This window comes from Lutjanus erythropterus, chromosome 17 (assembly GCF_056507025.1).
Source record: "Lutjanus erythropterus isolate fLutEry1 chromosome 17, fLutEry1.hap2, whole genome shotgun sequence".
Lineage (NCBI taxonomy): Eukaryota > Metazoa > Chordata > Actinopteri > Lutjaniformes > Lutjanidae > Lutjanus > Lutjanus erythropterus.
Window position 1 is genome coordinate 8,899,248 of NC_139333.1, and position 16,716 is coordinate 8,915,963.

The 16,716-nt window shown below is 40.0% G+C and overlaps 1 protein-coding gene across 2 annotated transcripts in view; it reads left to right on the plus strand.

Annotated features, from left to right (window-relative positions):
• Positions 1-16,716, plus strand: part of cacna1g (calcium channel, voltage-dependent, T type, alpha 1G subunit) — a 215,309-nt gene that overhangs the window by 100,635 nt on the left and 97,958 nt on the right. For both annotated transcript variants that reach the window (XM_084741595.1, XM_084741594.1), the window contains exons 11-13: positions 2,422-2,536; positions 3,630-3,785; positions 9,170-9,235. In XM_084741595.1, the coding sequence (XP_084597721.1) occupies positions 2,422-2,536; positions 3,630-3,785; positions 9,170-9,235 (337 nt within the window). The remainder of the gene's footprint in view (positions 1-2,421; positions 2,537-3,629; positions 3,786-9,169; positions 9,236-16,716) is intronic.

Genomic DNA, 16,716 nt, shown 5'->3' on the forward strand with positions numbered 1-16,716 from the left:
GCTTTCTGTCTTCCGTTCTTTCTCTTTTTTCCTTTTCTCTATCTCCTCTTAAACTCCCCTCTTTTTACATGTTAAATTGCAAATCCATGCTGCTAAGTCTCTAGTAGTACTCTGGACTTGTTAACATTGATATCTAGTAGAGAAAGCAAATTTCATATTAATTAATAAGCATATTTCACAAAAAAGGTGATTTTTTTCCCTTTAAATTTAAAGGGAAGATTCCCTGTTTTGGGAAATATACTCATTCACTTTCTTCCTGAGAGTTCCCTGTACATTAAATGTGGAACAAGACCCAGAAGTAAAATAAAGTAGCTTATGGTGTCTGCACTCAAAGAATAATTGAACGAACTTAATTAAATTATGCAACATATTTCCACATATTTAAATTTTAAGCTTTCTTTAGGCACTGGGCAGTTCTCTTTGTCCAACTTAATTTCCTTGGGTTAGGTCAACTAAATTTATTAGAGTTAATGCAACTTATTTATTAGGTTGGATTAGACTTAATTTAATAAGGTTTTTTCCAACTAATCTTACAGTAGTAAAATTACACTATTAAATGAAGTTGGTCCAACCCAAGGAAATTAAGTTGGACCAACAGAATTTCCCAATGTGGAAAGAAAAATATTTAAAGACAGAGAAATACTTTACATTATTTATTTAGGTGTGGACGAAGGGTGGAAACAGCTGACCAAAGTTTAAAAGTGTGTCTGTTTAATATGTACACAAACAGAAATGTAAAAATTAAGCATTTTGGTGGCAAGTTTTGTTTGCTAACTATGACCCTAGGAACTTTTTACCAAGGTGGGGATAGAGGTGAAATAGGAGCCCTGAGAAGTAGAAAACAGGTCGATGTTAGTTCCACTTTCAGTGTTTCTTTGTGCTGTTTACAAGGTTCATTACTAGCAGGTAGGTCTGCTCAATTTATGTGAATTGTTAACGTTAAAGCACGTCTGGTCCTGGCAGTCTGTCAAGTGGACAGACCGTTAAACCAAACTCCATTGTAAAAGAAGGTGTTTTATGGTAGGGACCGTTCTTTTCACGGTAAAAAATTTTAGTTACACCATAGCTGAGTCTTCTTATTCACTTCAATCTGTCATTTACTCAGTAACTCATTAGTTAACCTGGGATGAAGTGTTTTCTCCAGACGTACTCCACACTTATTGATAGGCTCCATTACCACTGCACTCGTTTTCACCAAACAAAAGTGACATCTGACCAGTTAGCAGGCCAGATAGAGGGGTACATAAAAAAAACCTTCGAAAAGTGTTTATGCATAAATACTTTCAAAACTGACCTCTATTAAATATATATTCTCAACATTAAATGAGTTGTTTTAAAATTATTTATTGGGGGGCACAACTTTATTTTTGTTAGAAGTTATTTGTTTGAATGACTTGTCCTACAGAACTACATGAGGTGTCACTGCCATGGGTTGTGGCGCTCTCCATGGTGCTGAACTTAACCTGGCATAAGCACTCCATTTCCTCTCCCTTTTTTGGCAACATTTCTGCCTCAATGCATTATGGGCCCACTGTTTATAAACCATTTGCTGTTTATTACCTGAGTGACAATACACTGCACATGGCGTTTTTGTGATCTTTGCTAAACTTTTGGCAACGAAACTAGCAAAGATAACAGATCTTAAAACTAGTAAAGATAGTGGCAGCTGAATATTCTAATTATGGTTTTGTAACACAGTCCTCTAGTGCAAAGGATCTCAACCCTCTCTCCTTAAGTAGCCCCCTTTTTTATCATTGAATAAACAGATGACACCTGACTAAGTGACATATTTGATGGATATTTCATATTAAATTCAATGCATAACACTAAACACACAACAACCCAAATAGTGAACACAAAAACTGCAGGAGGTTTGTGTAAAATTAGTGTTGTGGATGCATTTTGAGAACTTTATTTCAGTTTTCTCAGTTTTTTTTTTTTGTTGTTGTTGTTGCTTTCTGATGCAGGATGGGGCTGTTTAGCACAGAGTGACAGCTCCAGCTTGTGTTCAGGTCTTCACTGTGCCATTATTTTGTGAGATTTAAAAGAAATTATCTTGAATAATAACATAAACTTTAAGAATAGCTGTACATTTAGTTTTCTTCACAGAAATTAATGAAATGCTAAGATACAGGCCTCTTGTATATTTATTTAAAAAAAAACGTGTGACCCCCTGTGAAGCTTTGGCGTCCCCTAGCTGGGGTCGGGACCCTCAGGTTGGGAACCAGTCCCCTAGGCAGTGATTACCTTCAATGTTCTGTATATTGTGCTTTTTAGCGAGCAGCAGTTATAATCACTATGGTACAGTCAAAATAAGTCAAACTCAAATTCTTTTCAACAAGTTAATTTCTCTTTATTTATATTGTATGAAATGGGTTAGCCTGATGTAAACAATCTGTTTCCTGTTTGTTTCTGTGTCAGTATCCTCGGGATGCATCTGTTTGGTTGCAAGTTTGGCTCCGAGAGGGACGGGGACACCCTGCCAGACAGGAAGAACTTTGACTCTCTTCTCTGGGCCATCGTGACAGTCTTCCAGGTGAGCACAAACCCCTTTAACTCTGTTAAATATGCACATTTCACTGTGTTATGGGCAATTTAGCTGCAGCTTTATGCCTGCCTTCACAGCCTGTTGAGAAAGCAAAAATTCAGCAGCAGGATGACCTAAAGGTATGCAAGTTCGTCGACCATCTGGACGCTTGAACTTTTGTGTGATCAAGCTGCACCTGCTGAAGTGCCCTCGAGCAACCGACTTTACATATCCCTGCTTCACTGGTGCCAACTGTAGCTGTCCCCATTCAGAGGCAGAAAAGACAAATCCCTCCTAAATAACTAGAAATATATTAAATCAAATATTCCTCTTCATTTTCCCCAAACGCCTGGCCTTTATCTATCTCATAGAATTTTCCAAGACCTTACAAAGCTTGAGCAGACTTTGCCAATTGCATCATGTCGCTCTGGATTAGTGAACTCAAAGGCGTCCTGCGGGGTTCAACCATCTATCCTGCATATCCTACTGTATAGTATTTATGACCCTTAATATAGAAACCATTTATAATTCAGTCAAATATCTGACCTCGACGGTGTAAAGCTTCAGCGTGTCTCGATGCACGGGACATTGTACTGACTTGTCTGCTCTCATGATGATACACATGGAGGCTACAGTCGTTCAGTCCAAACTGTCATGAAAGCTTCTACATTTTGTGTCCTTTCAAAGGACAAACTTGTGTATAAAATGTGTCACATGTTGAAGTGGTGTGCACAGGGCTGTGTGGGCTTCATGTGCTGTCCCCTCCTGGCATCAAACGTAGCTCGCTATAGCCGACAAAATCTGCTCACGACAGATGTCAACTCAGCTGATAAAATTATGGTTTCTAACTAGAAATGAGAAGGCTGCGTTTGCCTCCTTGTGTCTTATATCAAGGACACACTGTTTTTAAACTCACACAGAGTTCGGAGAGGTAAAACTACCATTGTTAGAAATGGAAATGGCATATGTGTCTCGCGAGAACAGAAAGCTTAAACGAATAAAAACAGTATTGTGGTCGAGACTTAGTGAACTACTGTTAAACTACGAGAACAATGAACTGTTTTTTTCACATATATACTTTTCCCTCTCCTCTTTCCTCCAGATCCTAACCCAGGAGGACTGGAATAAAGTATTATACAATGGCATGGCCTCCACTTCGCCTGTAGCTGCCCTCTACTTCATCGCGCTCATGACCTTTGGCAACTACGTCCTCTTCAACTTGCTGGTGGCCATCTTGGTTGAGGGTTTCCAGGCAGAGGTATAATGTTGCGGGGTCACACATGCACAAAACTAACTAGTGCAAAACTACCATAGAAAAATAATCTAGCTTAAAGGGACAGTTCACCCAAAAATCAAAAATACATATTTTTCTTATTACTACTGGTGCTATTTATCAGTCTAAATAATTTTAGTGTGAGTCTTTGAGTTTTGGAGATATTCTTGAGGGAAGCTTTTCTTTTAAAAAAAAACAAAAACAAAAGTCTTCTAAAGTAAATGGTTCTGGGTAGAACCCCAGCCTTTTAAGAAGAACCATTTTGGAACCTTTAGTTTTTTAAGAGTGACAAGCCAGTGGAAAAATGTGTATTTTTTAATTTTGGGGTGAACTCTCCCTGTGAATTATTGAGCTATTTTGTCTGAAATTCAGTCATTAAATCCTCTTTTCCTAAAAGCATGTGAGAGAAATTTGCCTCTGGGGTGAGATCGTTTATCTTCTGTTAAATGCAGGTCATCTCCTTGGATCTTGCACTGTGATCTGGCTCACGTCCAGGTCATAACACAAATAATTTCTGTCAAGGGTGAAAGTGCTTTGGAAACTGACACTAATACATTCTTGTGATTATTTATGCTAGTTTTTAGAAAAATTAGGTAGCAAGACTGAAACACGAGGCTAAATTTACTCAATGAGGTGCTTATTCTTCAGCGCAGGCACACATTACACTAATGGATGGATGTTCACACCCACAGTTACATAACGGAGGCATAAACACTGTGGGCATTAACCTGTACCTTTCCTTGCACTCTCTGCGGCGGGTTACGTGAGGACGCGAGATCACACCGGTTGCAGCGTTTCACTTTTGCTCTCCTCTTCATCTCCACCTCGCCGTCAGCCTCTTCTCCTCCCACTCTTTCCCACTATCTCAGCAGTCATCCTCATTATTGTTCTGCTTATTTGCCAATGCAGTCATGCCATAAAGTACATCATAAGAAAAGTATGTCTGCTAGACTAGACTGTGCCTCAGCCCACATCTCCCACAACCGCTGTTTCATCAGTCTCATGCTCGGATACCTTCTTTTCATGCGCCCCCTGATCTTTCTCCTCCTCAGTACAACTCTTCCTGTGCCATAAAACAAAAGTGATTGACTGTGTTTGCGATTCTTCTCCAAGACAGAAAAAGAGCGAGAGACAGGAAAGAGAGAGGTGGTGGCAAAGGTGGATTAATGGCTGTTTTCGTTCAGAGAGAAAAAAAAAACGGTTTTAGCCGGAACATTTTCGGGTCTAAGGGGAGCAAAGAAGTATTGAGTGACCTCTTGTCACTTTTCAGCCAGCCCATTTTGAGCTTTATTTGAGACAGATAGAGTGACTCAGAGAAAGGAATAGAGCGTGAGATGAGATGGAGAAACTAAATCACGAGTATTCAGCCCTTTCTCTAGCTGTCGACTTGTCTCCCACTCTCCCTCTTTCTTTAAGGGGGTGATAGCACCTATGCTTTGATCTCCGGCGCTCTTTGGCTCTCCGGATGAGAGCATAGAGAATAGATGAGGGGTGGCTGAGAGAGAGGTTGACAGCCTCATAAAATATGGATTAATTGGAATGGGCTTCTCCTGCTATTGCGCTTATCTGCTGTACAAATATCAAGTGCATGACTACAGTGAATGGAATCACATAGGAGGAGTGACCAAAGCTGCTTAAGATGAAGGCTTTACATGCAGGCCATGACTGGGATTAATGTATTTATGACTTCTTAAAGTCAAACTAAGGTTTTGCTAAGAGTCGGTGTACATGTGCTTGTTGTAATCAGCGAAAAGAATAATTTGAAGCTTTGTTTCTTTTTCTGCAGTGACAGCACCCCTTTAAAATAGTGTTCTGTGGGCATGAATTTCGGGTAGGTAGGTAGGTAGCTCTTTATTTATCCCCATGGGGAATATTATTCTTACAGCAGCAGAGATATGAGAGGAAAGGAAGGATAGTAAATGAGGAAAAAAAACCTATACAATAAAATTATGCAGTAAAGTACAATAAAAAAAAATAAATAAAGACTAGAGATAATAACCAACTGATGGTATCGGTACTCTAATTGATTGGTTCCATATCTAAGTGGGTGGGAATCAATATCAATTAAATTCCAATGGTCACACAAGCAGTTAACCAACCCACACAGCATAATTGGTGTGGCCCAGTGTTGATCCAGACATCCCACTTACACTCTACATTAATAAAGGAGTGAATTCACCATATTCACACGGTTCCTCATGTTTCCTCATGATGTCATGACGTCATGCTCAGGATGGGAAGCTCAGATGTCCTGCTGCTCTTCAAGGTTTTAACCCATATAAACAGCAGCTTAAAATGCAAGAGATAATAAAATACTGGAGGGATATTGAGCCATATTTCAAGATAAACCAACGTAATTGATAACCCATTACTGACCATAACTAACGTTAGCATTCTGTCACTAACCTTTGCCCTAACCCTAAACGGCTAAAAAGTTAATGTTGCCATTTGATAGTGTTAGATGAGACAATATGAAAAGCAAAAATTAATTTTGAAATATCAGTGAACATTTGACACATTAAGCCTACAAGTAAAATGCACTTGATGTAATCAAGCTTGCAATGTAACATTAGCTAGCAATCCTCCTAAGTCTTCACCAAACCTCAGAAATGTTCTGGTTAAAGTCAGTGATGTTATATGACAGAAAAGTTTGCTACAATCACTTTTAGCAGTGTGTTTTGTGTGGCAGTAACGATGTTGGTAATATTAGCTTGAAATTGGATGAATCCTAACGTTAGCTGTTGCCTAAAGTAGCCAATGGGTTATCAAATATGTTGATTTTGTTTGAAATATGGCCCAGTGTCCCTCCAGATTTTTACCATCCTTTGTGTTTTCAGTTATCGTGAATCAGGAGTTTGTAACTGTAAAATTGGTACAATTGGTAGCAGTATGATATTTGAGCTTCAGACTCGCCGTCAGAACTGCATGTGTAGTTAAATGAGGAAATTCAGTCAGTAAACGTTCAAAGCACTGAACACTTGTACACCACTACAAACATTGCTGCATAGAGCCATGCAATGTTCATGCCTGTTGGCTGAAATATGGCTAAGTCATGGGCTATATGTGCCCACCAGATCTGGACCACCTGTGGCCTGAAATTCATTGCTGTATTTGGACCGAGTGTAAGTAGACTGTGTGGCCCGTCACTGGCCAGACCAATTTTGTTATGTGGGAAATGGAGGGCAGACAGTGTTAGCCGTTGCTTATCCCCATCTGTGACTCTCTGCTCTGTGTCATGATTTAAAACAGTTGGTAACTGCTAATGCTAGCTAGTCCCCCTCCTTTCTGTAATATGGGATTATGAGCACCCAACTTTCAACCATTCAGACGAAACATTGGTTCAGAATCAGAAAAATTTGTTTCCAGCTAGAGACAAAATATATATATAAGTTTTCCTATGGAACCAAAGTGGACACATCCGGTGGCTGTTGTGTATTATGCAAAGCCCTCTGTTGATGATATCCTTGATTAAGATTGTTCTGTAAATGCAGGCTGGTTCACTAGATAGCACTAAGATTACAAAAGTCTTAAAAATAAGCATTTCAAGAACTAGAGCTTATTTGATGGAAATGGCCTTGAGTTTAAAAAGACGTGAACAAAAGAAAAAATGGTAAAAAATGGTAACGTTAGCAGGCAGGGTTAACTAGCGTCCACATTCCCTGTAAAATACAAGTAAAAGACTACAATCAATAATTTTGCTCTTATGTGAAACAGGTGACATTTCCCCTTAGTTCTACAGAGCTTTTAGCATCAATTAGCTCATTGTTTGGGTCTTCTGACCTTCCACTTTGTTGTTTTGGTTCACCCTCATCTCATAGCATCACTTTCAGTTGCAGCAGGCAGCTGTTTTCAGCAAAAAAAAAAAAAAAAAAGCTCCAAATCCCCTCTTCATGCTACCTACCCACCACCAAACAGACTGAAATTGCAAGTAGCTGGTGACCATAGCAGAGCATTCAGCGACTAAAGAACAAGATATTTACCTCAGGGAAAGTGAATATTGGTTTGGTTGGTCGTTTAACCAACATTAATGTGTTATAATATGTTCACACCTTGTATTAGCAGCTCTTAATTGACCAAAAATTGTTTATCAGCACAATGCTCCCTCTGCTTCCAGCGTCTAATGGTTAATAACTAATTATATGTTATTAGCTTATTATTTCCAATATCAGTTACATAAAATTTAGAAGAATTCAAATGTCAGTTTATTGTGTATTGTCTTTGTTTAATTTTTACCTCTTTTGAGAGCTATGGGAAGACAGAGAAATATTCATAAACATAAACATATGCACAAACATGCACACACACACACAAACAAAAGTAGAAACCCCTAAGGTCTATTACCTCGTGCTCTGTTCCCCCCCCTCTGCTCTCCTGTATCATCATGTAGCTGTCGGCTTAATTCTCCCTCCCTTTTTTCAACTTAACATCCTTTTCTGCAAACACTAAGTTTATTTTTAGTCGGCCAAACTTTCCCTGCGTCAGGGTTGCTAGGCGACGGGCGCTTGAACGACGTGAGCTAAGCCAAGAGAGATGTATGGATGCGGAGCCAAGACACACACAGTCACGCAGAGGAAAAAAAAAAAAAAAAGATGTATTACTTGTTAATATCCATATTGTTTTGGACGTAAAGGCAGAGGGGAAATCATCTTATGGAGGTGTTTTTTCGGGTCTGCTTTTATTTCATCTCCTTCATACTCTGTTTCTTCGCATTGTTTTCTCTCATTGTGTCTCACTGTCAGGTTATGACAGTGTGAGTATCTGCTGCAGAGAGTGCAACCAAACCGATCTGTTTCTTCATGGAGTCCTATTAACAGCAGAAAGACCAAAGCTGTTCACTTTTATTACACCTTTTTATTACACCTGCAAACATATACAGTTCACACTGAAGCACACATACTGTATGTACTTGACAAGGCAGCTGCAGAGGAATGCTTCCATGCTGAGCACAATATGTCCTGAACGATGCATATCTGCACCGCAGAGTCATTAAATTTATATGTCAAGGTCATTTTCATTACTGCTTTCTGACCCAACGATTTTCACACGGAGGCGACTGGAGGGTAAAACATGGCTGTGCTCCTCACTTCTACTCTTTGCTGTCCTGACTTTTCATGCTTTCAACTAATTCAGGTTGCTGAAACTACACATGTGCAGCACGTGACTGCGCACTGTGATCCAGGACAGTCGCTTTGATATGCTCTGTTGCATGGTAAAGTCCAAATGTTACAACAGGCTGGGTCTCCTTTTTAACTGTCTCCTTCTGCTCTTGTCTACTGCTGTGGTTCCACCTCTCTCTCTCACCTCTGTGCCTCTTTTCCTGTGTGCGCCTCCCTCTCCTGTCCGGCTGCACCGATCACTTCCCACTATAGGAAGTGTCCAAGCGGGAGGACTTGCATGCCCAGCTGAGCCTTATTCAGCTGCCTGTAGACTCAGGGGTATGTAAAGCACTGCAGCTCTGCCTTCCCTCCCTTCCATTTAATTGACTAACCGCCCTCCTTCATCCTCCCCTCTGCCCTCCCTCTACACCCGTTCTCCTCATCCGTCCCTACAGAGGCTTTGCAGTTATGTGTCAGATCTCTCCGCAGCCACAGCTTGGAGGTTCTTCTCATTAATGACTGAATATACAACAGTAGCGAGATTACTCATACTGTATGTAGGTCAGTCTTACTTTTGTGCATTATTTTGGCTGATTAACAATCCAACTTAGATCATTTATCAAAAACATGATAATAAATTCCTAGCTTGAGTCAGCTACAAGTGTCTTAAAGAGCCACTCCAACCAAATAACAAAAAATGTCTACTGTGCTATCTACTCTACCATTTTCTAACTTTTCTATGCATGATAATTGCCTTCCAGAGTGGCTCTGTGTCCAAGACAATGTGGAAAAGTGCCCTCTAGAGTGTACTTCAGGTGGATGCAACGTTATGAGGTGCCTTCTAGAGCGCCCTTACAATGGAGAAAACACAATAAAGTATTATCCAGAGTGGCCCAATGTCGTGACTCACAGCTGGGTAACAGGAGATTTTATTGGATCTGTGGAATAAGGTGCAAATTTAAGATTTATATCTGCAGTGCTCCTTTTTTATAAACCATTTCAAATGTGTATTTTTTTTCTGATGAGAGGAACCCTGTTAATTCTGCCTGAATGCGCTTCTTTTGTCTAATTTATGAAGTAGGCTAAAATGTCCTATATTGTTTTCCTGATGAGGGGAAATAAACACAATGAGATGGCCTGTTTACTCGGCTTAAATGCATTTATTTCCCATTATAAATTATGTAATGTGTATATATTTTCAATAATGCATCAAGATAATATAAGGTTATGTGGAAACGGCAGTAAAGATGGTCAGAAACATTCATTTAGGCACAAATTAAGTCTTCCCAAGATTTATTGATAGGGTATATTGTGAATTGGGTCGTGATGGTTTGATATTTTTAAAAAGTGGGTCCCCAGAAAGAAAGTTTGGGAAACACTGCTGTAGACTGTCCTTCTAGTGGACAAAAATCTGATAAAGTGCCTTCTACAGTGTCCTTCCTGTAGCAAAAACACAATAAAGTGTTCTCTAGTGTGGCCCAATGTCCAAGGCAAGATGATCAAGTGCCCTCTTGAGTGCCCCTCTAGTGGACAAAATGCTCTAAAGTTCCCTCCCATTGGGTGAAACATAATAAAGTGCCCTCCAGAGTGTCCTTCCAGTAGAGAAAACATGATGAAATATCCTCTAGAGTGGCCCAATGTTCACTTTCCACTAATTATTTTCTAACTTGTCGTTTCCATGCATATTGTTTCAATTTAATTCACAAAGGTTTTGAGATCTTCACTGCCGAATGTCTTGTTGCCAGCCCAATTCAATAGAGTACAGAAGTGGGAAGTAAGAGTACAGTTCATTTTCTGCATAGACAGTATCAGGTGGCTCACAACTGGAGCTTTTCCAAGACTTGAATGGATATCAAACTCTCCCGAATGAATCATCAGTGCAAAAGATGAGTAAGTGTGTTAGAAAATATCTGCTTCTTTGATAAAAGAAAAACACAAAGGCACAGGCCTGCGTACATAAAAATGTTAAGAGGGAAGTCAGCTACAGCTGGCATTCTGGTGGACATCCAATTGCACAGCTTAAAGTTTTAAAGCATGTAAAAATACCCAGCTATGATTAATATTTTGTTTAACATTGTTTTCCCACATAAAAAGTTTAAAAAAAGGGGGGGGTCTGGAAGCACATAAAGTCTTTTTCCCTCATTGAAAAATGATGAATCTGGCCTCACGTCCTGCCCGCCACTGCTGCTTGTGCAAGGTTAATGGTTGATGTGATCAAGATAGCTGTTGTTAGGACACATCAGCGAGATTAAGCCATATATATTTGAGCCTCAGTCAGACCCCAGACTCGGATGAAGAGTCTGTTCAGCTACAAAAAAAGCGACTATAGCCATAGACATATCAGAATGGAAAGTGTACTTTTTGTAACTGGCACTAGCTAACACAGCTAAAGCTAGCTCTTGCACTTTGTACTGACAAGTGCGCTCTGCTCCGGAGGCTTCAGATTTCTTTGCCTGCCTTTGCATATTAACAAAAAGAGCGACACGCCCGGGGCATCTTATACAGCCTTGGATGGATTTAGATTGAAGTCACTTAAAAAAAACATGATGCATCGCTTTTAGCCACTAACAGATACTGTGCGCATCGGTATGAGTCACAAAGGGGCGGGGACAAATCATGGGCATATGACGAGCTGGGAATGAGACCAGGCTAATTTCCTGTAATATAGTTTGGATTTAGCTGAACTACATTTTGACAAGCTAATTTTTTTTGGGAGTGTAGTTGATGTAGTTTAACTACTTTTCATTGTGAAGCAGCTAGTAGTTTGGTATTTTAAAGATAGTTTGGAGATTTAAAGTTGTCAAGAATTTTAAGCCACAGCGAAAAAAACCCCAAAAAAACAGTGAGAATACTGCTGTAAGGTCTGTGGAATATCCTGACTGAGTTGGCTTTCACATCAGGGACCCAGGCCCAGATCTGAGCACGCTGACCCCAAAGTCCAGTACATTTGATACATGTGTATACTGTGTATTATACTCAGGCATGATTTCTTGATCCGTGCCAGGGTCCACTTGAAAAAGTAGTCTGAGTACGGTTCACTTCAGGTGTGACAACCAACTGTACCAAAACAAGGCAGTGGACAGCTATTGGAATCTTGTGATTGGTAGGCTTTTCTACACCATAGTAACAAAAGGAACAAATGCTGTGGAGGTGATGAAGTGTACTTGAGCGCAGATCAATATTACTAATGTGAAAGCTGACCAGTAGGGGGATATACTATTATACTTGAGTACGGCACAAAGACACCCAAAAATTGGTCTTTCAAAGGCGATTTTTCAATTCTTGAACGGCAAATGAAATCCAGATAAAGTCTCAGCAATTGAAATCTCAAAGCATCTGTTGAACCATCATAGCTCTGTACCAGTAGGGTCATAAGAACATTTTTTTGTAATTTGAGTGCCCTTGCTGCTAAAGACCGCAAAGAACTAGGGAAAAGGGAAGCAACATAACGGCCGGTTATGAATCAAGTTATTCCCTGTTGAATCACAAAAGCAGAGAACCTCCAACATGGCTGTCAGAGAACATGTCACATCATCTCAAAGTCCTCTAACCTGCTTCTTGCATGATGCCCCAGCTGCTGAAACTAACCGGGGCCGAGTGACTGTTCAGTGGAGTTTAGGACAGACAACAAAGTGCTTTAACACTTGCATCACTTTGCTGTGTGTGTGTGTGTGTGTAAGATACTGTTTTCTTTCTTTTCTTCTTTTTTTTTAAGCAGACTCCACATCAAACCTCAGATTGAATGCTCACCTCCCACCAGCCCTCCTCCCCTTTCTTTTTCTTTCTTTCCAGCCTCAGGGTAAGAACGCTGCCAAAAATCTCCCTCTCAGTCTCTGTTTTATCTGGCTGGAGGATAGAGATGAAGTGAAGGAGAGACGGGGGGATAAAGGGGGGTTGGGTGCTGGCTTTTTGGGAGGCCCCGGCACAGCCAGATAAATCCAGCCAGGCTAGAAGATGAGAGCTAATAAAGAGACGGGGGGGTCAGCTCTGTTTGCATGACTCAGGCTCTTAAGGCGAGGCCGATACACTCTGCGAAATGAAGAGTTTGAAAAAGCAGATGACTGTAAGTTTTGTCCTCGTGTCCTCCCCTTTTACACTGTTGAATGATATCCAGAGCTGATCAGGAGTTTTCCAGTGGGCAAATGTTCCAAACTGTTCTGAAGTTTTTATTTTTCAAAACGTTCTTGAACTATACTGGAAGCCTGAGCTTGAAATGGGAGTTTGAGTGGAGTCTGCTGATTGGTCTAATGATTAAACCTGCTGTCATAGTTTCACATACTGTCTCTACACTGTATACTTTGCATACACTGAATATACTAGCCGTCTGTGGAAGTCCAGGGCTGCCAGTATTAAAATGAAAGTTCAATTTTTCGTTTATTTTCGACTTTAGACTGCATATTATCTGCCGAATCTGAAACTGAAAAGTCAGTTTATCATTCAATTTTCTTATCATCCGAGTAGTGTTCTGCTATACGGCAAATGATTTGCAGATTTTATTTTGGCAGTAACTATGCATTTTTTTTTAGCGAGCAGTGTGGGTTGGTCCGCCACTTTGTTCCAGACTGAAAATTATCAAGAAGTATTGGATGGAGTGCCGTGAAATTTGGTACAGACATTTGTATTGAGTTGCACTGACTTTGGCAATCCCTTGCATTTTAATCTGACAGCACTGTTTATGCAAAATGAATCGAATGTTGAAGAGCTTGTCACCTATACTTTGGATTTGCATGTAATATAGAGGAAACATGTTCCATATTGCTGTGCTATGCCACTCTGTTCTGAACAAACACATGACAAACTCAAAAACAGTAACATTTGCATTTTGGAATATAAAATGCAAACTTCAAATCTCAGCCATGCAATATAGGAATTATGCAAATGAGCACCGTCTCTCAGCCTATAAAATGCATAAGTGAATGTCACAAGCCAGAATCCTACAGCACCCCACAATGGTTGAATGGCACCATTGTTCAAGTTTACATTACACAAAGTAAACAAGCTTTCCAGACTGAAGTTCTGTTTCAGCCTTATGTAATCTTACTAGTACTACTACTCATACTACTACTACTATTACTACTTCCTCTAAAAATGATAATAGTGATAATAGTAATAATAATAATAATAATAATAATAGTATAGGTGAAGAATCGGTATTGACATCCATTTTCAGATATTGGATTGGAACTGGAAAAAAGTGGAATTTAAATAAGGAAATGAGAGCTGAATTTTTACATTTTAATGTTTGCACACAGTCAGAAAATCAAATTGCAATTTGATGAAATCATTTTATTCAACTGTTGGTATCCCTCGGCTTCCATACCTGTAATGTTGTGTCATTAATGCGTCGGTATTAGTTTAGAGGTCTGCTACAACAGCACAGGTATCCAATCCGATTCTGGGCTGATGAGTCTTAAATGCAGCTGTGGTGGGATACAATTTTGGTGGACACGCACACACAATCACCTCGTCCTATCAACATCCACCCTCCGTCTCCCATTTACACCCTTTTTGAAGCGATGTGATTGAGATCCCCTGTGTGCGGCTGGTGTCTATTATTGTCTGGCTATCAGCAGCAGGACTGGTCTGGGCCATCTCCTGCTCTCACCACCATGCCCAAATTGGGGTGGCAGAGTGTAAACAAGCTATCCAAACAAACCTGCTATTTCAGGATCAGGGGTTTCCCTTGAGTCCACCCCGCCCCCCTTTGCTCCAGAGCTATCATCTCCACCTTTTCTTTCTCCAGTAAAACCTCTTTTCTCTAATGCTTAGGGAGAACACTTCTACTCACGGATCATGGCTCTCAAAACCAACAGTGTACTCTACTCTGACATGCCAATGGTGTAGAGTCAGTAATATAATCCAGTTAACATCTCCTCCCCTCTATATAAGTATTATTACATCCAAAAAGTGCAGAGACCTCTCTGTTGATTGCTCCTCCTATCAGTCTTATTTAATTCTTGCTTCTCCTAAGAGATGCCTTAATCTGGAAATAATAAAAAAAAAACATATGTCTTTTTTTGTGTTTGAAGTTCACCCTGGCTGGATTTTTCTCAGAGGATTTGTTTTCTGGCAGCTGAGATACGAATTAACGTCTGCCTGACAAGAATTTGTACAGGACGTGCTAGAGAACGAAAGGGTAAAAAATGAAAAAGACACAGAGAACCGAGGAGGAAATTTGGCAAATCAGAATTGGGTCTAAGCTGGATTATTCTTTTCCTTTCCAACTTCACCTCAGCAGCCAGGTGACTGTAGGTTTCTAAATTGCCCTTTGTACCTGACAATCTGAGGATTAGGACTGAGCAGAGCTTAGGTTTGCTCAATCTTTTTACACTATTGATCGAAATTGTATAGTTTAAACTGTTCTGTCACAAAGTGCTGGTATATAGACCAAAGATTTACACTGGAGAAAACAGCATAGAGAGGTGGTGACCCTCCCCTCTGGTGAACCACCAGGGGACCTAACTTCAGAAAAAATATGTATGGTAATCTATGACAAGAGACAAATCATATTTTGATCTTGTTTGTGCGTAACGTGAATTTAAAAGATACACTTTCAAATCAAGAAAGTGTTGTAAAACTTGTTGTGAAGATCCAGAATTAGAAAGACTAGAGAGTTGTACTTCACTGAGCGCTTTCACATAAAATTAAACTAAACTACGACAAACCTTCAACAATAGATGACTTTTCTTGACTTGTAAAATTATGTTTTAAACTGACAAACATATGTGTAATTCATGACACAATTCAAAGTGGACTATTCTTTTCTCTCACTATATTTTTTTCCTTCATATTATTTATGAAGTAAGGTTGCCCTGGATGGGGAGGGACTTCCTGTATTATTTTCGCAAATTTGACTTCCAGACAAACTAAATATATTTATCCCAGCCAATGTCATTTCTGTTATTTCCCAACAGTCTCACTCTTTTCTTTATATTTATGAAATAATGCTAGACTAAAGCCCCATAAATTCATCAAAAGCCGGGCCTCAGAAAGGGGAGACGAGGTCAGGTTGTCCTGTTGCTCTTCACCTTGGCCTGTCAGGTCTGGTCCTTATACCACAGTGTCCTCACAACAAAACCCCTGGCCAAGCTTTGATATTCCTGTGAGTACACACACACACACAGACACACACACTGACCTTTAAATTGACCAGACGGTACTGGAGATACAAGCTCATAGGAACCAAAACCAAGAGTAAAAACACGGCGGCTCTCTTACCTGAAAGACAGGGACAGGGAGAGGAGATACAGTAAGGTTGAGCACTCACAATACTCCATGCCAACGCTCCACTGGGTTTGTCCTATCACAGCTGTCCTGTCTGATTGATTGTGTGTGGGTCGATGAGCCCAGCGGGATAGGGGCTCTTGCTGTGGTTAAAACAGATTTTATTTTTAAATTTATGTCTGGTGATAAATGGTCGTGGGTGTGAGCTGTGTGTTTGGTTAGCAGTACGTCTGTGTGATGGTGGATGTGTGAACATTTGTCTGCATTATAATCTTCACGCCCCAAACATTTCTAAAATATGCACCAAACCCGTCAAATGTTTGGAATCTCCTGCCACAAAGGCTTGGTTCGGCACAGTCAGATAGTTTCATGCTTTTAAGTTGCGGAAAGTCCTTTTTACAAATAGATACGTAGATTTTGAACAAAAAAAGTAATGTTTGTGCACAAGAAGAAAACACTGCACAATTGTTCGTTCAGACTAACAACAGAAAGAGACAAAGATACCTCCACGAAACTGTTAAAGGTAAAATTCTGCACTTTTCATGCAGATGTCCAGTCAGTGTTGAGGGTAAATGCAGACAGTTGAAGCAATAAAT